Source organism: Perca flavescens, chromosome 16, assembly GCF_004354835.1.
Source record: "Perca flavescens isolate YP-PL-M2 chromosome 16, PFLA_1.0, whole genome shotgun sequence".
NCBI classification, from domain to species: domain Eukaryota; kingdom Metazoa; phylum Chordata; class Actinopteri; order Perciformes; family Percidae; genus Perca; species Perca flavescens.
Window position 1 is genome coordinate 32086044 of NC_041346.1, and position 21432 is coordinate 32107475.

Consider the following 21432-nt stretch of genomic DNA (forward strand, 5'->3'; position numbering starts at 1 on the left):
TAAAACAATCAAACCAATGGTTAATATCATTAAACAAATGGTTAAAATAAAATTTGCCACACTATGTGTATAGTACCTTCTAAAACAGCTGGTCCGGTGTGTGTAGTACCTTCTATAACTGCTGGTCCTATGTGTGTAGCACCTTCTATAACAGCTTCTAAAACAGCTGAATAAAGAAGGAACTATCTGCTGAGTTCAATGACACCTCACACAAGACTCATGAATCCTGAAAAGTTTTGAGGTAATCGGACAACGTACGCTCGAGTTACACCCACTTCCTGTTTCGGCGGCAAAACGCACAAAATGGCCGCCCCGCCACGGCCACGCCCTATGACGAAAAGTTTTTCTTTTAACATCTTAAGATGGCACAGACCGAGTTTGAAGTTGATCGGATGAAATCTCTAGGAGGAGTTCGTTAAAGTACGACATGTGGAAATGGCCAAAATTGCACTAATTTCGAACATTTAATTAAAAATGGCGGACTTCCTGTTGGGTTTAGGGTATGGCTCCAATCAAGTTTTTTGTACATCTTGACATGTTACATATGTGTACCAAGTTTCGGGAGTCTACGTTAAACGCACTGCAGGGGCTCAATTTTCTTAACTTTCTAGGGGGCGCTAGCGAGCCATTTTTGTGCACCTATTCCGGAAACCCTTAAAATATGTAAATTTTCACCAGACTTGATGCGGCCGCCAAATTTGGTGAGTTTTTGAATATGTTAAGCCCCTCAAAAAGCCAATTCGTTTGACGGGAAAATAATAATAGAAAGAAAAATAATAGAAAGAAAAATAATAATAATTCCTTCAGTTTCAATAGGGCCTTCGCCGCTGTCGGCGCTCGGGCCCTAATAAAAAAAAAAAAAAAAAAAAAAGTCTGGTTGAGTTACAGCGCACCCCAGAGGAGAGCAGCTGGAACAGGCTGGGTCCAGGCTCTGCTGTGATTGGCTCCTCTGATCATGTGATTTCTGGGAAAGTACCCTGAGAAAGAGGAAGCAGAGAGACACACTGAGCATGCTGCTGCAGACCAAAAGGTAAGAAAGATGAATTTAAAAAGCTGACCAGAAACATGAGGCTCGTTGGAGATGGACTCGAGAGACCCGTAACGTTGTTCTGAAACACTCGGCGGAGGCAGAGAAATCAGTACGACCCAAGTCATCCAAGGTGTGGGAGCATTTCACACTAAATCAATCAGAAACGTGTTAATTGCACGATAAGCAAAAGCGACACGGCATGGCAGGGGCGCACCACGGTGATGAGTCAGCACCAAAAACGTAAACATGTTGGAGTCCTTGATGAGGAGGAAAGGAGTTCAACAGCAGGGTAAAGTCACAGAAATGTTGGCGTGGGGGGCCACCACGGTCAAATCAACAGAGGAAACACTGATTAAAGGCAAAAAGACCCAAAAATAATCACAAAAAAAGAGGGAAAAGTTTTTTTTTTAGTTTTAAAAATTATTTTAAAATGTACATATCCAAACCAATAGTGTGTCTCAAATCGCGCACTTCCCGTAGTGCACTAAGGGAAGTGCCCTTGTACACTATGTACTTACTTGCATAGTGCGTAAAATTTGACGGGGGAGTATTGTCTCAAATCGCGCACTGCCTTATGTACTTACCGGAAGTGACGATCAAAACATCTCAGTCCTCCTCCTCCTTCTTCTGTGAAATTGTGAATTATACCCAGGGCACAGCATTCTCACCACCTGTTGTCACCATACATTTCTGCCTTGTTCATCAAAATGAATGTGATTGTTTTTATTGTTGCTTGTTTTTTCCCTCTGTTTTATGCATCCGTAAACATCCAGGTATGATGATATTCATGCTTTTGCTCTTAATTCATTGTAAAAAAAAAGAAAATAACCAAAAATGGCCATTTTGAGTTATTTAGCAAAATTGGAGCAATTAAAATGGTGTCCAACTGACATATAACGTTAACATAGAAAATAGTCATATGTTTATATAAAGGGTGTTTATTGCAATAGCTATTAATTACAGTGAAAATACAAAAGTGAAAGCAGAGGCAACACAATAGACATTTAAATAGATCCTATTGTTCTATTCATTGCTGGCCCTGTATTTTGATGGGGAAAGTGATTTGAGGGGGGACTTCAGACTCTACAGCAGGATCCTTTAACGGGACATCCTGGGCACGGCGTGGGGACCCGTCATCGAGGCCCTCGTCTTCCTCTTTTGGCTCGCCAGCGGTACATCTGATCGTGGTTTAGCCAGAGCCTTTGCACCGTGCTGTCCACAAGACCAGCAGGGAAATCCTCTCTCTCCTCCCCCAGCGGAGGAGGACTTCCCTCAAGTTGGCAGCATTGTCCGTGTCCCTAACGATTATATAAGTCAGATCAGGACAGAAACTGCACTGTTAATATGATATAACGTAGCATACATTAACGTACTGTAACATTACTACTAACGTTGGCAGCTTAATGTATATTTACCAGATCACACATCTAACGCTAAAATTGTCTGCAGTGAGTAAGATAGTTTAAAAACAACAACCGTACACCACAACACATGTAACGTTAGCTAGGTTATCACTGATTTGCCAGTGGTTAAACCAAAGAGCATAGCTAGAAGTACGGGTAACTTCGCTGCTGTTAGCTAGCTAAGGTTAGCTAAAACTAGCTTAATAGCACGTCAAATTACGATGCAAATAAACGTTATAATTCGCGGTAAAAAAATCATCACTGACTGCAAAATTTACCACACATACATAAACAGGTTGCGTATATGTTAAACAAGTATAGCAAAAAGACTAATGTTGAACTTACATTTGGGTCTTGCTGTCGCGAATTCGGCCGCCATTATCGAAAGTTTTTCACCTTTTGTTAGCTCCGCCCCTTCCGCTACGTAGCCAAAATGGCGACAGTTGAGTGTGGAAAGTGTCCATCGATCCACACCATAGACAGTATATAAGCTTCGCTTCAGAACTCGAGCCATCATGGCGCCATTTTGTTGCTAACTGGCCATCACCTCCTGTTAGCATTCCGCTGACTGCCATTTTTTTTTTACGTCACTTTGACTGCGAATAACTTTACATCTGAAGCTTTTAAAGACTCTATTTGTCCGTTGTTTAGTTCCAAAGAAACACGACAATGTATAAAAGGCTTCATTACCTTGTACCTCACGTTATGGCTCCGTAGAAGACGTTTTTGTAAAAATAGGCTAACGATTGTGTCATAACCACGAGACTTACTGTCGCATAGTAGAGGAATTACCGTATAGTACAGGAGAAGCTCACAGGCAGTTTGGACTTACATGAGATGTTTAGGTTTAATTACTAATGTTAACTAGCATGTTAGTGATCAGTAATTAGCCTGTGCCCATGTTATCTCCTTACATACACCTACAGTCTCCGTATCTGTAAGATTGGGAATGATTGAGATTTCTCTTGGCACAGCTACCAGAAGACTTACAACTTTCAGACACGTTGCTCACTTCACATTCTCTCAGTTGGAGGCTGCGCAGTAAAGCTGGCCATCACCGGAAAAGTGCTTCTAATAGCCTTCACTGGTCTCCGTCCAGAGCAACGGGGTCTATTGGTCCATTATATACTTTCTCCACACTCAACTTTTTCACCGTTATGAGTGCACCATCCGGGTACTTGTAGTGCACTGCATTTACCACACTTCGACGAGTGACATTTTGAGTGTACTCAAATAGTTAGTACACGTAAAGAAGTGCGCGATTTGAGACACACCAAAACACTTCATCTAAACTTGTATGTTTTTAAGTGTCCGTCTGTCTGTCCCTCTAATTCAGAGGGGAACCCTTAGGGACTTCTAAGACATAAGGTGTCATATATTTTATTATTTTAAATGTCATATGTGTGTGTCAAAGCTTGTTGTTGTCTGTTGACATCTTTAAAAAAATCCCCCAAAACATTCCAGAGTGTCTGTCTGCAGACCTCCACTCTGACTCTGACCTCAGCTGTGCCTGAGACCGTTCCCTCATCCCCTCCCTCACTATTCCCTCTATAGTGTTTGTTAAATAGTGAACTATATCTAACCCTCACTATTCCCTCTATAGTGTTAAATAGTGAACTATATCTAACCCTCACTATTCCCTCTATAGTGTTAAATAGTGAACTATATCTAACCCTCACTATTCCCTCTATAGTGTTAAATAGTGAACTATATCTAACCCTCACTATTCCCTCTATAGTGTTAAATAGTGAACTATATCTAACCCTCACTATTCCCTCTATAGTGTTTGTTAAATAGTGAACTATATCTAACCCTCACTATTCCCTCTATAGTGTTTGTTAAATAGTGAACTATATCTAACCCTCACTATTCCCTCTATAGTGTTTGTTAAATAGTGAACTATATCTAACCCTCACTATTCCCTCTCTAGTGTTTGTTAAATAGTAAACTATATCTAACCCTCACTATTCCCTCTCTAGTGTTTGTTAAATAGTGAACTATATCTAACCCTCACTATTCCCTCTATAGTGTTAAATAGTGAACTATATCTAACCCTCACTATTCCCTCTATAGTGTTTGTTAAATAGTGAACTATATCTAACCCTCACTATTCCCTCTATAGTGTTTGTTAAGTAGTGAACTATATCTAACCCTCACTATTCCCTCTATAGTGTTAAATAGTGAACTATATCTAACCCTCACAATTCCCTCTCTAGTGTTTGTTAAATAGTGAACTATATCTAACCCTCACTATTCCCTCTATAGTGTTTGTTAAATAGTAAACTATATCTAACCCTCACTATTCCCTCTATAGTGTTTGTTAAATAGTGAATTATATCTAACCCTCACTATTCCCTCTATAGTGTTAAATAGTGAACTATATCTAACCCTCACTATTCCCTCTCTAGTGTTAAATAGTGAACTATATCTAACCCTCACTATTCCCTCTCTAGTGTTTGTTAAATAGTGAACTATATCTAACCCTCACTATTCCCTCTATAGTGTTAAATAGTGAACTATATCTAACCCTCACTATTCCCTCTCTAGTGTTTGTTAAATAGTGAACTATATCTAACCCTCACTATTCCCTCTATAGTGTTTGTTAAATAGTGAACTATATCTAACCCTCACTATTCCCTCTCTAGTGTTTGTTAAATAGTGAACTATATCTAACCCTCACTATTCCCTCTATAGTGTTAAATAGTGAACTATATCTAACCCTCACTATTCCCTCTCTAGTGTTAAATAGTGAACTATATCTAACCCTCACTATTCCCTCTCTAGTGTTTGTTAAATAGTGAACTATATCTAACCCTCACTATTCCCTCTATAGTGTTTGTTAAATGATTAACTATATATAACCCTCACTATTCCCTCTATAATGTTTGTTAAATAGTGAACTATATCTAACCCTCACTATTCCCTCTCTAGTGTTAAATAGTGAACTATATCTAACCCTCACTATTCCCTCTATAGTGTTTGTTAAATAGTGAACTATATCTAACCCTCACTATTCCCTCTATAGTGTTTGTTAAATAGTGAACTATATCTAACCCTCACTATTCCCTCTCTAGTGTTTGTTAAATAGTGAACTATATCTAACCCTCACTATTCCCTCTATAGTGTTTGTTAAATAGTGGACTATATCTAACCCTCACTATTCCCTCTATAGTGTTTGTTAAGTAGTGAACTATATCTAACCCTCACTATTCCCTCTATAGTGTTTGTTAAGTAGTGAACTATATCTAACCCTCACTATTCCCTCTCTAGTGTTAAATAGTGAACTATATCTAACCCTCACAATTCCCTCTATAGTGTTTGTTAAATAGTGAACTATATCTAACCCTCACTATTCCCTCTATAGTGTTAAATAGTGAACTATATCTAACCCTCACAATTCCCTCTCTAGTGTTTGTTAAATAGTGAACTATATCTAACCTTCACTATTCCCTCTCTAGTGTTTGTTAAATAGTGAACTATATCTAACCCTCACTATTCCCTCTATAGTGTTTGTTAAATAGTGAACTATATCTAACCCTCACTATTCCCTCTCTAGTGTTAAATAGTGAACTATATCTAACCCTCACTATTCCCTCTCTAGTGTTAAATAGTGAACTATATCTAACCCTCACTATTCCCTCTCTAGTGTTTGTTAAATAGTGAACTATATCTAACCCTCACTATTCCCTCTCTAGTGTTTGTTAAATAGTGAACTATATCTAACCCTCACTATTCCCTCTCTAGTGTTTGTTAAATAGTGAACTATATCTAACCCTCACTATTCCCTCTATAGTGTTTGTTAAATGATTAACTATATATAACCCTCACTATTCCCTCTATAATGTTTGTTAAATAGTGAACTATATCTAACCCTCACTATTCCCTCTCTAGTGTTAAATAGTGAACTATATCTAACCCTCACTATTCCCTCTATAGTGTTTGTTAAATAGTGAACTATATCTAACCCTCACTATTCCCTCTCTAGTGTTTGTTAAATAGTGAACTATATCTAACCCTCACTATTCCCTCTATAGTGTTTGTTAAATAGTGAACTATATCTAACCCTCACTATTCCCTCTATAGTGTTTGTTAAATAGTGAACTATATCTAACCCTCACTATTCCCTCTATAGTGTTTGTTAAATAGTGAACTATATCTAACCCTCACTATTCCCTCTATAGTGTTTGTTAAATAGTGAACTATATCTAACCCTCACTATTAGACCTGGATGGAACGAATAGGTGTCTGAACTTCATGTAGAAGCTAAGGAAGCTTTTCTGAGCTGGGTATCATCTGGAAAAGCAAGGTATGGCCCAGAGTTTGAACATAAGAAAAAGGCAAATGCAAGGTTTAAATATGCTGTAAGGTTTATCAGGAGTAATGAGCAGATGATGAGGGCAGATTCTATGGCCAGAAAATTTCAGCAGAATAATTTGTATGATTTCTGGAAGGAAGTAAAGGTCATCAATAATAGCAAGATGCCTTTGCCATCCAGTATTGATGGGATCTCTGGGGATGAAAATGTTGCGGAGCTGTGGGGGAAACATTTCAGAGAGATTTTTAACTGTGTTGAGAGTGCTGAATATCATGTTGATGATGTCATTAATAATGATGGCGTGGTTATTAGACCTGATGAAGTATGCCATGCTATTGAGAAATTGGCAGTGAACAAAGCGTGTGGTCTTGACCAAATAACAGCTGAACACCTGAAGTATGCAAGCCATAGAATCTCAGTGTTACTTGCTATATGTTTTTCTGGAATATTAGCGCATGGCATATTACCTGACGCTATGTTACCTGTACTGTTAGTGCCAGTTATTAAGGACAAAACCTGTAAGGTAACTAGCATAGAAAACTACAGGCCAATCGCTCTGGCGAGTATACTCTCTAAAGTATTAGAACAAATTTTATTTGAGACTACAAGAATATATAACAACCACTGACAATCAATTTGGTTTTAAAAAGAAACATGGCACAGATTTGTGCATATATGCACTGAAAGAACTTGTTTCCAAGTACAAAAGCCATGGATCAACAATGTTTTTATGTTTCCTTGATGCACCCAAAGCTTTTGACCGTGTTAATCACGGTAAACTGTTTATTAAATTACAAGAGCGAGGGGTCCCTCTGTACCTAATACGTATCTTGCATTATTGGTACTCCCATCAAACAATGCAAGCTAGATGGGGCAAGATTACATCAGATCCTTTCCCAGTTACCAACGGGGTTAGACAAGGTGGAATATTGTCGCCTGTTCTTTTTAATTTGTATATGGATGATCTTTCTAGGACATTAGAAGTGTGTAAAACTGGTTGTATGGTGGGAGATAGGCGTATCAATCATCTGATGTATGCAGATGATTTAATTGTTATGTCTCCTTATAGTGCTGGCCTACAATAACTGCTTAGTGTCTGTTCAAACTATGGACTACAGTATGACATCAAATTCAATGCAAAAAAGAGTGTTGTAATGATTGTCAGAACTAAGGAGGACGGGAAGCTATGCTTTCCATCTTTTTATTTGACAGGGCAAGAGCTAAATGTAGTTACTAAAACAAAATATTTGGGCCACATTATTAGGGATGATTTTTGTGATGATGATGACATACAGCGCCAGTGTTGTAAATTATATGGACAGGCAAATATGTTGGCACGTAAATTTCATATGTGTACTGAAGAAGTTAAAACGTCTCTTTTTAGAGCATACTGTACACCACTTTATACAGCTCACCTATGGTGCAGCTATAGTAAAGCAAAGATAAATAAGATAAAGGTAGCATACAATGATGCATTTAGAATTTTGTTGAAGTATCCAAGATGGACCAGTGCTAGTCATTTCTTTGTGACAAGTAATGTTCCCACCTTCCATGCTTTACTGAGGAATTTTATGTACAAATTTAGGTGCCAATTAACAGAGTCAAAGAATACAATTTTAACTGCCTTAACTAACCCTGCACTTAGTGATATCAGATTTACTTCCAAACTCTGGAAACACTGGCATACGCATTTGCATATGTTATAAGTATAGTGTATAACTATCTTTGTGTCTGTGTATGTATGTATGTAGGTATGTATGTTTTGTATGTTCCCTCTGTGTACTATGTGATGGACAGTGTGTCTGTATGTTTTTTGTGTTTGGGTGTACCCTTCTGTCTGTGGTATGTTGTGTGTACTTTTATATTTGGACCTTGAGTCTGTAAATAAAGTTATTATTATTATTCCCTCTATAGTGTTTGTTAAATAGTGACCTATATCTTGCAACAAATGCATGACTGCAATGCATTGTGGGTGATATCCACCTCTGGAGGGACCACCGTTGTTAACTCGCTCCCTCAGCCCCCTAAGTTCCCTTCAGGTTTTCAGACGATTGGAACAGCACTTAAGATGGCGGCGAGGACTCCCCTGAGGAGAAGTGCTTAGGGAAAATGAACGTAGGGGGGGAGGATGGGTCAAACACAGCACCCTCACCCAGGAGACCGGGGATCGGGTCCCGCGTGTCACGTTTCCTAAACCCAACCGTCGCTTTTTTCTTTTCCTAAACCCAACCCGTCTGCTGTATACGGCGTAGACATACACGCGGATAGCTCAAAATGTGTACAGATAAGTGCCGTTAGTTTATGCAAAGTCATGATGTCACGTTGTAGGGGAAGTGAACGAGAGCATGTTGAGCCACTATTGAAACGCAGCCACAGACTATACCTTCTGATAACAACGTATCTATTAGAAGGGGGCTCTAAAAATGATTGGTGATCAATCTTTTAAAGTGTTGTGATTCTTCTCTTTTGAGGAGAAGACCACATGAATATAATAAAGTTTAGTTTGAGTTGTGACTTTCCTGAGACTATAAGGTTACGTTCAGACTGCAGGCAAATGTGGCCCAAATCCGATTTTTTTTTATTTTATTTTTTTTGGGGTCAAGTAACCAGGTCAGGCTTCTTCAGAATTAGTGTGAACACTCAAATCTAGCCCAGATCAGATTTTTTTTCAAATCAGATCCAGGCCACTTCCACATGTGGTCCTGAATCCGACCCAGATCAGATTTTTTTCAATGCGACCGCAGTGTGAACAGCCAAGGCGGATTTGATGTGACTTTTACCTCAAAAACCAACCGGGGCAGACTGTCCTCCGTGTGCCCCAACCGCGTCGCATCACCAGGGCGGGGATCGGGTCACGTAAAAAGGTGATGTCGGCAACCCCCCCGACCCGCCTGTAAACACGGACCAAGGATTTTAATGCGCTCGCAGGTCGGGGTCACCCCGTGGCGCAATGAAAGTGAGGGACGGCGCGCGCCGGTTGAGGTGGGATCCCGGTCCCTCAGAGTCGGGCGGACCACCGGCCCGTCTCGCCCACACCGTCAGGGAGGTGGAGCGTGATCGCGTGCGAGGGCGAAGCCGGAGGGGAAACTAGTGGAGGCCACATTTTAAAAGGTCATGTGAACAGCCAAACAAAAAATCGGATCTGAGCAAAAAATCTGAATTAGGCATAAAGATTTGCGGTGTGAACGTAGCCTAAGATAAATACTACTAGGGATGCACAGAAATGAAAATTCTTGGCCGAAACCGAAAACCAAAAAAGAGGAAACCAAGACCGAAAACCGAAACACCGGAGCAGACAAGTACTTGCGTGCCAGCTAGCGGTTAGCCAAATTAGCTGTTAGCTAAACTACCGCTAGCTTAACTGTGGAGGCTGACGGCATACCGCTACAATCAGCTAGCAGTTAGCCAAATTAACCGATTTAAGCAAATTAGGCTAGCGTGGGACGAAACCGATCGGGTAGTGTCGTAAATCCTCGATATTGACACACGTGCAGGTTGCGGTTTCTGTTTGCGTCATCACAACATTTCGGTACTGTTTCGGTGATAAAAGTATTTCGGCCGAAAGTTCAGGGCTGATGAGAGTTAATCAACATGAATTTACAGCTTCAATAAAATAAGTCTCAGTCCAGGAGTCCAAAGTTAAATATTAAACATATCTAATATCAAATCAGTGTTATTGTTGATGTTGGCTGAGGTTAGTTTCCTCTGCTGCTCTAACTCAGAGTTTTCTTTTAATCTGAAAGGAATAGTGAGTTTTTAAATGTCAGAAATCTAAGGTGAGTCTAGTTCTCCTCTAGAACTAGACTCGCTGAGTCTAGTGTCTGTCTGTCTGTCTGTCTGTCTGTCTGTGTGTGTGTTTATTCTGATGTGTGTCTCTTCCTGTCTCCACAGTTTGATTTAAAGTCAGCTTCTTCATCACTCTGAAGAGATCTCAACATTTCAGGAGGACCAGGAGACCTGGAGATGGCTTCAAACCTGAGACGACGGAGCATGGAAAGACCTCCTAATCTGTCTGAACTTACCATGGCAATGTGAGTATTACTTGTTTAAACACAGTGTTAAACACTGCTGGATAACATTTGATTACATGATGAGACAATTCACTACATGAGAGAGGTTTGTCGAATTACTTATACAGTACAGGCCAAAAGTTTGGACACACCTTCTCATTCAATGTGTTTCCTTTTTATTTTCATGACTGTTTACATTGTAGATTCTCACTGAAGGCATCAAAACTATGAATGAACACATATGGAATTATGTACTTAACAAAAAAGTGTGAAATAACTGAAAACATGTCTTATATTTTAGATTCTTCAAAGTAGCCACCCTTTGCTTTTTTATTAATAAGGGAAATAATTCCACTAATTAACCCTGACAAAGCACACCTGTGAAGGTAAAACCATTTCAGGTGACTACCTCATGAAGCTCATTGAGAGAACACCAAGGGTTTGCAGAGTTATCAAAAAAAGCAAAGGGTGGCTACTTTGAAGAATCTAAAATATAAGACATGTTTTCAGTTATTTCACACTTTTTTGTTAAGTACATAATTCCATATGTGTTCATTCATAGTTTTGATGCCTTCAGTGAGAATCTACAATGTAAATAGTCATGAAAATAAAGAAACGCATTCAATGAGAAGGTGTGTCCAAACTTGGCCTGTACTGTACATGTCAACTATCTACAATCCTAAGCCTAACAGCGACGTCTCTGATTGGTCCAACTCGGGGTTACCAGGAAATGTTAATCATACGGCTACAGTGAGCTTCTACCATCAACGTCTCTGTTACTGTAAACAGTCTTGTTCCTTTAACTTTTAGATGTTTTCAAAATGTTTTTTGCGCCAAATGTTTTAGGGTCCTGATTCCTCTCGTAGCTGGTTGTCATGGTTCCAGGATTAAAACTCTTTATGTCAACATTTAATCAAACCTCAACAGAGATATTGAACAGAGGGAAACACTTCTGGAGGCAGAGCTGTTCAGAAAATAGGCGGTCACTGTTGAGCTCTAAACCGGTCATAGGGATCACACACATTAATTATTCTTCAAATCATAAACATTGATATTCACTGATCTGGTTCATTTTCAAACAGCACCAATAATATATAAAGCATTAAACAACCTGCTCCCTGGTTCTAAACTCTCTGATGTACACCAGGGGTCAAAACAGACCCAAGAGAATGACTTTGTTTCATATCTTTGTGTTATGGGTCCCAGGCAAGGAGACCGGGTAACAAATTAAAATTTCCTGAAAGACAGGAATAAAAGGAGAGTTTGACACAGCAGCTTTTCTCGTATTTTCCCAAGTTGTATCTCCTTTATTCATTCAGAATAAATCACAAAACATTGACATATTCCCAAAATAACACCATATCACTTGTCACATTCTAACTTACATCTGTCATACAAGGCCACTATGGCTGCATAGTGCACTTTACATGGCTACATGGTTATTAAAATTGTTGCTACATATAGCTGCCTAGCAAATACTGGTCGTATTAACAGAATTCCCCACAGACACAGAAATACAGGATCAGACATTTACATCACTTCTCCTTAAAACAACAATTTATCAAATATATTTGTATAGCTTAATACCTTTTTTTTTTTTTTACATTCAATATACATTAGAAGAAAATCATTCACTCTCATCGCTTATTTACTCATTTAACATGACCAGTTAGCCGTTACATCAAAACTTATGTCTACTTGTTACAGTTGGCCAAATAATCGTTTCTAAAACCAATGTGTATTTACTAAATCATACTCGTTAAACTTGTTAACATAACCGTTTCTAACAAGCAGAGTGTCGAAGCTCGAAATGCTATGCTACATGAATCAATGGGAGGACAATGAACCAGTTTGCTGCGAGACGGCTTTAACCGTCTGCAGTGACATGTGTTTTCTACCGCAGCTTGTTCACGAGACGGTAGCTGACTGTTTACAGTAGCCTACCTTAGCTAGCTGCCCCGATCAATGGCAAACTTTCTATTTACTCTTTTATTGTTATGTTACAAACAACACTAGTCATCAAACAGGCGTAAGAACAAAAGGTTGAGACCCCACAAAGTAAAGATGGGCAGTTTACCCATTACTGACCTGAAAAGACAGGTGAAATAAAAGGAGAGTTTGACACCGCAGCTTTTCTCGTATTTTCCCAAGTTGTATCTGAGAGCGAGCGGAGGTCCATCCCCATAGCAACCGGAGCGCAACTGATTGTGCTGTGTCACTCCTTAAAGTGACAGCAGTAATATGCACGGCTCGACTAAGGCTTGTCCGCTTGTCCGGGACAAGTGGATTTTTTGTAGGACAAGTGGAAGAGAAATTTACTTGCCCCACTGGACAAGTTAAAACTCAAACAAAACGCCATGTTACTTCACGTTATGTGCCACTCATTTCGTCTATGTTACAGAATTTAAACAAATACAAATTTTACCCCACAATCCCGGGCAGCGGGCCGCTAACGTTAGACCCAGCCTGCTGTTCAGCTCATTCTCTGTAAGCGAAGCAGCATGAAAGCACGACGAGCTAGCCGGTGTTAGTTGGCTAACATTAGTTTGCTAACTCCACCTTAACGTTACCTCCTCGCCACATCGTTCACAGAAAACAATCTGAAAACAGAAGTCACTCGTGGCGATAGCAATGTGCTTTTTGTGGATAAAGCATTATATACGTTATTATGTGCCACTCATTCCGTTTATGTTACAGATTTTACTTTACCGATTTGAAACAAATACATTAACTAACGTTAGACCCAGCCCCCTGACGTTAGACCCAGCCCGCTGTTCAGCTCCTTCTCTGTAAGCGATACAGCAAGAAAGCACCGCGGAACCAGCAGGCCAGGCAGCCGGTGTTAGTTAGCTAACGTTAGCATGCTAACTACGCTTTAACGTTACCACGTCGCCAAATCGTTCACAGTAAACGAGCCGAATAAAGCTGTCACTCGTGGCGATAGAAGTGTGCTTTGTGCGGATGAAGCATGAAGTTAATTTGACTCTTGACGGCTGGCTCTCTGTCTCGTAACGTTACTAGCTGCTCCGCTACTCGTTTGTCCGTCAGTTATTGTAAAACCTCAGCTCTGCAACTTGCAGGATTAAATATCAGGTAATAATCAACTGTAAAATAGCTACACATTTTAAAGGATCCCTTGGTAACTTTCTGCCGGGTAGAAAGTGAAATTGTAGAAAGAAAAAAAAAAAACGTTAACACCAACATTTAGTGGCAAAATCCATTGTTATGTCTACAAAATTATTTTAGCTATAAGTTCAAGTCACCACCACCTCTGGTCAAAATATTGAATTAGTATCTCAATATATTGACTAAGTATCTCAGAATATAAACAAAGAATATCAAAGTAATGAGAAACTATAAAATATTGACTTAATCTCAATATATTGGCTTAGTATCGTAATATATTGACTTAGTAACTCAACATATTGGTTCAGTATCTCAATATATTGACTTAGTAACTCAGAATATTGACTAGGAATCTGAAAGTAATGAGAAACTTTAAAATATTCACTTAGAATCTCAATATATTAACTTCTGCACACCGGCATGCAAAGTATAACTTTGTATTATGGAGTCTGGAGATCCTTTTTTCTTGTTGAAGGGGAAATCTATTTTTGGGACACGTTTGTTTCTACTGTTTAAACTGAATTTTATTAATGTTGATAGTGTTTGGATGCTTTCAACGGTTTGTTCAAATTCTGCATTAGCAAAACACAAAAATGTATAAAATGATAAATCTTTACCCGGACAAGTGACTTTTGTTCATGGACAAGTGAAATGAAAATGTACTTGCCTCAAAAAGTTAATGTCAAGCTATTCACACATACACTACCGGTCAAAAGTTTGGGGTCACTTAGAAATTTCCTTTCCAGACAGAATACCAGCAGAGATCAGTTGCATTGTTTTTTTTAATCAGGGCAGCAGTTTTCAGATTACATTATGTGCTTACATAATTGCAAAATGGTTCTCGACTGTTGTAGACAGAAGTGGCTGAAGAAATGCTTGAAATTCATGCTTTTTGGTCTAAACGTCATACCCAAATTAAAAGTGTTAGAGCTCCCATATACTTTGACACTTAGGGGTGTGCCTGATATCATTGGAAAGTAAACACTCAAGTTGTGTCAGGGTGATTCTAGGCCTTACTAACACAGAGTTACAGAGGCTAGAATGGAGATTTTTTTATTTCTGTCCAAGTTATAAATCTGTAAAATTATTAAAATACACTGCTGTAAACACATCTGACAGGTGACAGACAACACAGCATTAGCCACGTCTCAGCTTACTACAGAAAAAAATTCAGAAGCTAAAAGACTCAAAAATGGATTTTATATGAATTCTTTTCTACAAATATGTCTGTGTGTTTTTTTATTTCTATTTGAAAAGTGCAAATAAAAAAGCCAAACTACAAAATACAACACTTCTCAAATACACAAACAAACCCACATCAATCACCTTTCCAATGATATCAGGCACACCCCTGAGTGTCAAAGTATATGGGAGCTGTACCACTTTTAATTTGGGTATGACGTTTAGACCAAAAAGCATGAATTTCAAGTGTTTCTTCAGCCACTTCTTTCTACAACAGTCGAGAACCCTTTTGCAATTATGTAAGCACATAATGTAATCTGAAAACTGCTGCCCTGGTTAAAAAAAACAATGCAACTGATCTCAGCAGGTATTGTGTCTGGAATGGAGTGGAATGGAAATTTCTAAGTGACCCCAAACTTTTGACCGGTAGTGTATATACAGTGAGGAAAATAAGTATTTGAACACCCTGCTATTTTGCAAGTTCTCCCACTTGGAAACCATGGAGGGGTCTGAAATTGTCATCGTAGGTGCATGTCCACTGTGAGAGACATAATCTAAAAAAAAAATCCAGAAATCACAATATATGATTTTTTAAACTATTTATTTGTATGATACAGCTGCAAATAAGTATTTGAACACCTGAGAAAAATCAATGTTAATATTTGGTACAGTAGCCTTTGTTTGCAAGTACAGAGGTCAAACGTTTCCTGTAGTTTTTCACCAGGTTTGCTCACACACTGCAGGAGGGATTTTGGCCCACTCCTCCACACAGATCTTCTCTAGATCAGTCAGGTTTCTGGGCTGTCGCTGAGAAACACGGAGTTTGAGCTCCCTCCAAAGATTCTCTATTGGGTTTAGGTCTGGAGACTGTCTAGGCCACGCCAGAACCTTGATATGCTTCTTACAGAGCCACTCCTTGGTTATCCTGGCTGTGTGCTTCGGGTCATTGTCATGTTGGAAGACCCAGCCTCGACCCATCTTCAATGCTCTAACTGAGGGAAGGAGGTTGTTCCCCAAAATCTCACAATACATGGCCCCGGTCATCCTCTCCTTAATACAGTGCAGTCGCCCTGTCCCATGTGCAGAAAAACACCCCTAAAGCATGATGCTACCACCCCCATGCTTCACAGTAGGGATGGTGTTATTGGGATGGTACTCATCATTCTTCTTCCTCCAAACACGGTTAGTGGAATTATGACCAAAAAGTTCTATTTTGGTCTCATCTGCCAACATGACTTTCTCCCATGACTCCTCTGGATCATCCAAATGGTCATTGGCAAACTTAAGACGGGCCTGGACATGTGCTGGTTTAAGCAGGGGAACCTTCCGTGCCATGCATGATTTCAAACCATGACGTCTTAGTGTATTACCAACAGTAACCTTGGAAACGGTGGTCCCAGCTCTTTTCAGGTCATTGACCAGCTCCTCCCGTGTAGTTCTGGGCTGATTTCTCACCTTTCTTAGGATCACTGAGACCCCACGAGGTGAGATCTTGCATGGAGCCCCAGTCCGAGGGAGATGTCATGTTTAGCTTCTTCCATTTTCTAATGATTGCTCCAACAGTGGACCTTTTTTCACCAAGTTGCTTGGCAATTTCCCCGTAGCCCTTTCCAGCCTTGTGGAGGTGTACAGTTTTGTCTCTAGTGTCTTTGGACAGTTTTTTGGTCTTGGCCGTGTTAGTAGTTGGATTCTTACTGATTGTATGGGGTGGACAGGTGTCTTTATGCAGCTAACTACATATATATATATATATATATATATATATATATATATATATATATATATATATATATATATATATATATATATATATATATAGAGAGAGAGAGAGATATACTATTTAATCATATCCATACTATGTACATGAAATGTCTTGTGGACACCTACTTGGGTATGCCACATTTGCATGTTATGCATTTTATTAGCCAGTATTTCATGAATTCCTAAGTTGTTATTTAGAGAAGCCACACGACATCTGGGAGCAGTAACGCTGCCTCTAACCCTTCATAACCACAAAGACTCTGGGTGGCAGCCAACGGCAATTTACACATTCCTCCTTCTCACTTCCCTCCGTTTTTCTTTCATTCCATTCCTCTATAATTCTTCTATTGAGTTCTGTGAGATCATTTTATTGTTTTAAAGATTATTTTTCATGCATTTCCACCTTTCATCACCAGGACAGCATGAAGTGGGAGAGAGAGGGGGGAGACATGTAGGAAACCTGCCGCAGGTCGGATTCAAACCCTTGGCCTTTGCATCGAGGAATAATCCTCTCTATATGGGCACAAGATCTACCAGCTAAGATACCCGGTCGCCCAAAGATCATTTTATTTTTTAATAAAACCCATTTTTGGATCACTACCCCATTAATGCGCAATATACATACAATGACAAAAATCGCCTGTATGTATTCTTAATGGAATTTGATCAGAAACTTTGATTTGTTGACATAAACTAAATAAGGAACATATCTTATAACACAGTCTTCAGTGTTTCTAGAATCTGCAAATATGTTTGATACATGTCTAATATATAACAGTCTTCATGGAGTGCTGCGGGTGTCTGTAGAAAGTGTCTCTCTGGTGCTCTTCATTGTCTAATATCTTTCTAAAACATTTCTCTGTGTTGTTCTTTTACATAACTAAGATTATAGAGGTGTAAAATATTATGTAAACAGACAACAACAATTCTGTAAAAACTTACATTCTATTACATGTTACATTACATGTCACTTAGCTGATGCTTTTATCCAAAGCAACTTACAATTGTTTTATATATCAGAGGTTGCACACCTCTGGAGCATCTTGGGGTTAAGTGCCTTGCTCAGGGACACATTGGTTGAGTTATCACAGTGGGCATTGATCCCAGATCTCCCACACCAAAGGCATGTGTCATATCCACTCTGGATTGTATTGCTCTGGCCTCCAGCACTACTGTCAGAAATCTAGGAGTTATTTTTTTATCAGGATATATCCTTTAACGCCCACTTACAACAAATCTCAAGAACAGCTTTTTTTCACCTGCGGAACATTCCTAAAATTAGGCACATCTTAGTTGAGGGAATACGTAATATATATTCTAACTTGTTGAACCTTAAAGTTACATGCATCATGTTGCCACTGGAACCTACATGCATTCAGTTGATGATTTATTTAAATTTTTAAACTGGAAAAAACTAATGTTTGTAATCTCTGCCTCTAAAAGAACCGTGCAAACATGAAAACATTAACTTGTTAAATTTTAATGATAGAGTAGCCGGCTGGCTGGCTAGTTATTTAGCTTGAGACACTGATCAATCCATTTAGTGTGCTACAAGAGTCAAATGACACCAAATGCACTGTTTTATGAGAACGTACACAGAGGATGAAATGATGACATTGTTTATTGTCGTGCGAACACTGTTGCCCTGGTCTTTGAACATCTGCAGACTGCATCTGACGCTATACAGTCACACCTGTTCATCTCAAACTGGTGTTAAATGATAAAAAAAACAAGGTTATGCTGTTTTCTAACAAAAAGAAGGTGCCAGCAGTTCTCCCTTTGAGGAATAAACCTCTTTATACCAACTGAGCTACCCGACGCCCACATTCATATCTTTCTGAGGGGTTTTGGTTTCATCTAAACTCAGTATATTAAATTATGACATTACTGGCCTACATAATTACTACTATTACTGCTTTCTTAACCAGTCTCTAATGTACCAATTCGTGTTTTGAGTTCTGGTCTTTACTTTTCTACAGGAACACTTCATCCAAATATGACAACATCCCCTACAAAGATCTTATCCATTCAGGATCTCCTACTCTGTATCGACTGATACCAAAGAAAGAGAAGATTGGAACTCTGACAAGAATGACTCTTGGTGAAAAAAATCCAAACAAGATAAACAAAACCATCTTACTTGTTGGTGAAACAGGAACAGGAAAATCTACTCTGATCAACACTCTGGTCAACTACGCCATGGGAGTGGAGTGGGAGGATGATGTCTGGTTTCAGATCGTAGAGGAGGAAATGAAAACTCAATTAGAAAGTAAGACATCAGATGTGATCGTGTACCAGATCTTTGGTTTTGAAGATAAAACTCTGCCCTACTCAATGACCATCATCGATACTCCTGGATACGGAGATACCAGAGGGATCAAACATGACCTGAACATCATGGAACGATTATTTTACTTGTTCCGCTCAGAGGATGGAGTTCATGAGATTAATGCAGTGGGCCTGGTGATGAAATCCAGTGAGAATCGACTGAATGACCGACTGAGGTACATCTTAGATTCAGTGGTGTCTCTGTTTGGGAAAGACATGGAGAAGAACATTGTCGCCCTCATCACATACTCAAATGGAAGAAAACCTAAAGATTCTTTACAAGCTCTTGAGGCTGCAGAGATTAAATGTGCCAGAAATGAGAAAAATCAATCTGTTCACTTCCTGTTTGATAACTGCCAGAATGAAGACAGGACAGAGGATGCAGAAGACCTTGAACATGCAAATAAAATATCAATGAAAGGAATGAATCAGTTCACAAACTTTCTGGTAAAAACTGAACCTCAGAGGTTGGAAACAACCGTAAATGTCCTGAATGAGCGAATCAGACTGACAGCCTGCATCCAAAACCTGCAAGACAGAATTGAGTTGATTGATCTAAAGCAAACAGAGATCCAACAGATTCAGGATGGTCTGAAGAAGTATGAACGAGAGATGAAGAACAATGAGGAGTTCACTATAGAAGTTGACGAAGTCTACAAAGATAAAGAACGTATCAATGGTGAGATGTGGGGGTTGGTGTTCTATGAAGGAGCAACCTGCTGTACTGTCTGTGAGGAGAACTGTCACTATCCTGGATGCACACTGGCCTGGAAACCAGAACACTGTGAGGTCATGAAAGATGGCCGCTGCACTTCATGTACCGGGAAGTGTCCTGTATCAGATCATGTGAAAGAAAACTGGAAGTATGTGAACAAGACAAGAAAAGCTCAAAAAACTCTAGAAGATGTGAAAGGGAAGTATGAAATGAATAAAGAAGAGACTGAGAAGCAAGAGAGCCTTTTGGAAAGTCTTCAGAAAGAGAAGGAAACCCTTGAAGAAAACAAAACCCCTTTGCTGGATGAAGCCTACCATCATGTTGTCAAACTGGAGGAGAACGCCCTGAATGTGGTTTCACTGTCTACTTATGTCCACCTGGACTTCCTGATTGAAGAGTTGGAGAAGAAAAAAGACACAGAGAAGGTCAGCCATCTAAAACAAATGAAAAGTCGAAAATCTGAAGGATTTCAGGCAGCAGCAAAGTACATGTATAATGCAATCTAATGCACTTTCCATCTAAAATGGTCAAAAGAGGATGGCAAAAATGGGTACGGTAGTTTCCCATCTGTACATGTTGTATAAATCTGGTGTTAAAGGTTCCTTTCATAAAATATTTAAGGAAGGAATTTAAGATGATTTTTTGAAATGTTTAAAATCTGCATTTATGTCATTGCTTATTTTTAGATCATTTTAGGGCTAGAGAGAGAGAGACAGACGGAGGGAGGGACTGACGGAGAGACAGAGAGGGAGAGACAGAGGGAGAGAGACGGAGAGAGACGGGGAGAGAGAGAGAGAGAGAGAGAGAGACACAGACGGAGAGACTGGGAGAGAGAGACAGACGGAGGGAGAGACAGACGGAGAGAGACAGAGAGAGACAGACAGACCGAGAGAGAGAGAGAATATCATATATAAATATCCATATTACGCAGTTAAACATGTTTCCTTCCACCTGTTAATCAGTTTGTACAGATGATGTTTTCTTCTCTTGACTCAGACAGAAATATTCTGCTGTGTTGGAGATCGAATGGACTTTTGAGTCATTGAATCAATATATGTTATTGTATATTTTATACCCTGGTGTATTCATGCTTAATGACTAGTTATATTTCAGAAGACAAAAACATGTTAATCCATTTATGTTGTACTTTGTTTTTATTTTGAGTGATTAAATATATTCACAGTAAATATATATTTGAACAATTTGAGGGTAGTCTGAAGGCATTTTCTCACCGACAGCCTTTAGTTTGGTTGAATCGAACTAGAGTTTGTTTGCCACACTGGTGCGGTTTGTATGGGCAGGTGAGAACGCGGCAATCTAACTCTGGTGCCCACCAAAAACGGACCAAACAAGCGTAGCGACACCTGCTTGAAGAGGTGGTCTCGGTACGCTTTCAATCAAACGGTTTATTTTTTATTTTTATTTTTTTTGCAACATATTTTTATTGAGATCAGAATCAAGTTTTTGAAATAAACATTTTGTACAGTTTAGATTTTAAACAGAAAAATGAACAGAAGACACAATTACAGAGCATGACAAATTATACACAAAAGGTAAGAAAA

General features: G+C 39.2%; 1 protein-coding gene across 1 annotated transcript; it reads left to right on the forward strand.

Annotated features, from left to right (window-relative positions):
* Window positions 1-967: 967 nt before the first annotated feature.
* LOC114570785 (septin-1) lies at window positions 968-20634 on the forward strand. The gene is made up of 3 exons (XM_028601347.1): window positions 968-1030; window positions 10640-10779; window positions 18807-20634. Exons 2-3 carry the CDS (start codon window positions 10712-10714, stop codon window positions 20374-20376), a joined length of 1638 nt encoding a protein of 545 aa, XP_028457148.1. The 5' UTR covers window positions 968-1030; window positions 10640-10711; the 3' UTR covers window positions 20377-20634.
* The last annotated feature ends 798 nt before the right edge of the window (window positions 20635-21432 follow it).

Coding starts and splice junctions, on each gene's coding strand:
- LOC114570785 (XM_028601347.1), top strand. CDS start 10,712: ATGGCTTCAAACCTGAGACGACGGAGCATGGAAAGACCTCCTAATCTG. Junction 10,780..18,806: donor TCTGAACTTACCATGGCAAT/GTGAGTATTACT, acceptor ACTTTTCTACAG/GAACACTTCATCCAAATATG.